This window comes from Poecile atricapillus, unplaced genomic scaffold (genome assembly GCF_030490865.1).
Source record: "Poecile atricapillus isolate bPoeAtr1 unplaced genomic scaffold, bPoeAtr1.hap1 scaffold_192, whole genome shotgun sequence".
Lineage (NCBI taxonomy): Eukaryota > Metazoa > Chordata > Aves > Passeriformes > Paridae > Poecile > Poecile atricapillus.
Window position 1 is genome coordinate 53,455 of NW_026709024.1, and position 2,372 is coordinate 55,826.

The following is a 2,372-nucleotide window of genomic DNA, read 5'->3' on the forward strand; positions in this document are numbered from 1 at the left end:
CTACAGAACCACCAGATTGCCTTGTGGATTTTCCTGTTCCATTTGCTGTTTCCTGGATGCCACAGGTAACTACTTGTCCTGGTTTAGGGCAAATTTGGGAGAAAACCTCCAATGGGGCCCCTGCCCTGGGAAGCAAACCCACATGGCCCCTTTCTCCCACCCCCCAACCGGTTCGGGAAGAGATTTCTCTGAGAGAAGTGGAAAAAGCCTGTTTATGTAACAGGCAAAGCACTACCCAGCACAACAATGAACAATATCAAATTACAAAACCTCTCGCCACTCTGAAGAGATGACAAAATTCAGAGGGTCTCTTTCCTGTGGATGTTCGCTCTGTTATCAATCCCTCTGGCGCTGGAAAATGCCGCTGCCCAGGCTGGGCTCCCGGTAGTCCACGGGTGCAACACGTCTCACAGTCATGAATAACCTGAGAAATGCTGTTCATGGGTAGATCCACCCCTCGGTCTCGTGCCCACTTATAGGTGGCATCTCTACCCTGATGACCCGAGGCATCATGAGCCCATTGGGCTAGGAACAACTCTCCCTTATGTTCCCAATCCAAATCTATCTTTGACACTTCACAGAAGAAATGCATTTAAGATACGCTTCTACCACCCAAGGCCTTGGAAAAATGAAGGTCAAAGCACGTGCAGCTCCCTTTATGGGTCAGTACAGTACTGTGTGATCCATCACTCTGCTCCAGGGGCCTGGAACAGAGACTATGAGCTTCCACCAAAATAAAGAGCCAAGCAACAGGGGGGGAAAAAAGGGGAGGATTCAGTGGGGGCTGATTGCAGATGAGGAAGAGAGTAATGAACCCACTTGATCCAAGTCAGGTATTTACAACTCTGCACTGCTGCCCTGGAATGGAGGAGGCCCTTCCTCTGGGGAAGGGGACAGGTTCAGAAGAACCATCCTGGAAGACTGAACCTGAGTTCAGCTGCTCCAAGAAGGAAGCCCTGGGGAAAAGGTTCCCTTGTGGAGGCGGAGAGCCGATGGAATGAGAGGTGCTCAGCTCCAAGCTACCAGCCAGGCTGCTGGGTGGCCGCGGTGACACTGCTGCAGCCTTCCTGTGGCACTGGGCAATGAAAGCCTCCTGTCATGGCACAATCAGGAATGCACTGAGCTACTGGGAATGATGGAAGAGAAATCAGGGTGGAATTGGCCCAGGTCCTCAGACTTTGGTCCGACAAAACCGTTCCCATGTGCTGTGATGCCACCAACTGCTCCAGAGAGCTGGAATGAGCAGCTGCCAGGACCTTCCCAAGACACCTGCCCCAGCAGCTGGGTACTGTGGGCTCCGACAGACACTGGTACTCGTTAAAAAGGGGACAACATTCCTCTCACATGAAGTTATGCTTAAAGGCAATACAAAAACAACACTCTGAAAGCCAACTGCCAGGACTGGCTGTGAAGTTCACTGAGACTCTGATCGATTGGTGTGGTTAGATGGGACAAAGGGAGAGAAAAATACACCTCCTTGCTGAGAGAGGTGGACAATCACTGACCCGCCACCTACCCCAAGCCCTAGGCAGAGGAATCTCAGTGATGGCAGGCAGCTGTGTCTCTTGGGTAGAAGAGAAGCAGTTTGAGAGCAGAAAGGTACAAGAAATCTAAGAGAATCATCTGAAAGCAGATTTGTCCCACAGCAGGGCCAGGGGAGGGTATGAGCCTTGGAGCTTTTTGGCTTAGGCAGCAATTTCTGTCACAGTGGTAACCAACTTCTGACCATTCCACACTGTCTTGAACTGTTCTGGGACAGGAAATTCAGTAAAGTCGCCCGCCTCGGTGGGGATGAGGATGTTCATCTGCAAGGACTTGGCACTGACGATCTCGCTGTCAAGGGAGCTCTTGCTCAGGTAAACGTGGCATGCATCTGTCTTGTTGATGGAAATCGTTGGCACTTTACCCATGACCTGAACTTTAACATCCCTGTTGATGATCTCTACAATGCCCACCACGTCATCAAACACCAAACCCAGCTTCTTGCACTTATCGAGGGTGATGGAGTTGATCTTGCCTTTGATTTGGAGTGTACCATTTGTGCACTTGAAAACATATGCTACCTGCTTCAGCTCTGTGTCACTGGTGACCAGGTTAGTGGCATTCTCCTGGTTTTCCACTCTCTCATGCCACGCGCTGGGCACCAATGAAAGTATTTATCCTGGTTTAGGGCAAATTTGGGAGAAAACCTCCAATGGGCCCCTGCCCTGGGAAGCAAACCCACGTGGCCCCTTTCTCCCACCCCGCAACTGGTTCGGGAAGAGATTTCTCTGAGAGAAGTGGAAAAAGCCTGTTTATTTAACAGGCAAAGCACTACCCAGCACAACAATGAACAATATCAAATTACAAAACCTCTCGCCGCTCTGAAGAGA

At 50.6% G+C, this 2,372-nt stretch overlaps 1 protein-coding gene across 1 annotated transcript; it reads right to left on the minus strand.

The window, feature by feature from the left end:
- LOC131574239 (adenylyl cyclase-associated protein 1-like) lies at positions 1–2,153 on the minus strand (the record flags this gene model as incomplete). The annotated part of the gene is made up of 1 exon (XM_058828664.1): positions 1–2,153. A coding segment is annotated over one exon (468 nt), but the record flags the coding sequence as incomplete, so codon positions are not given.
- Between the last annotated feature and the right edge of the window lie 219 nt (positions 2,154–2,372).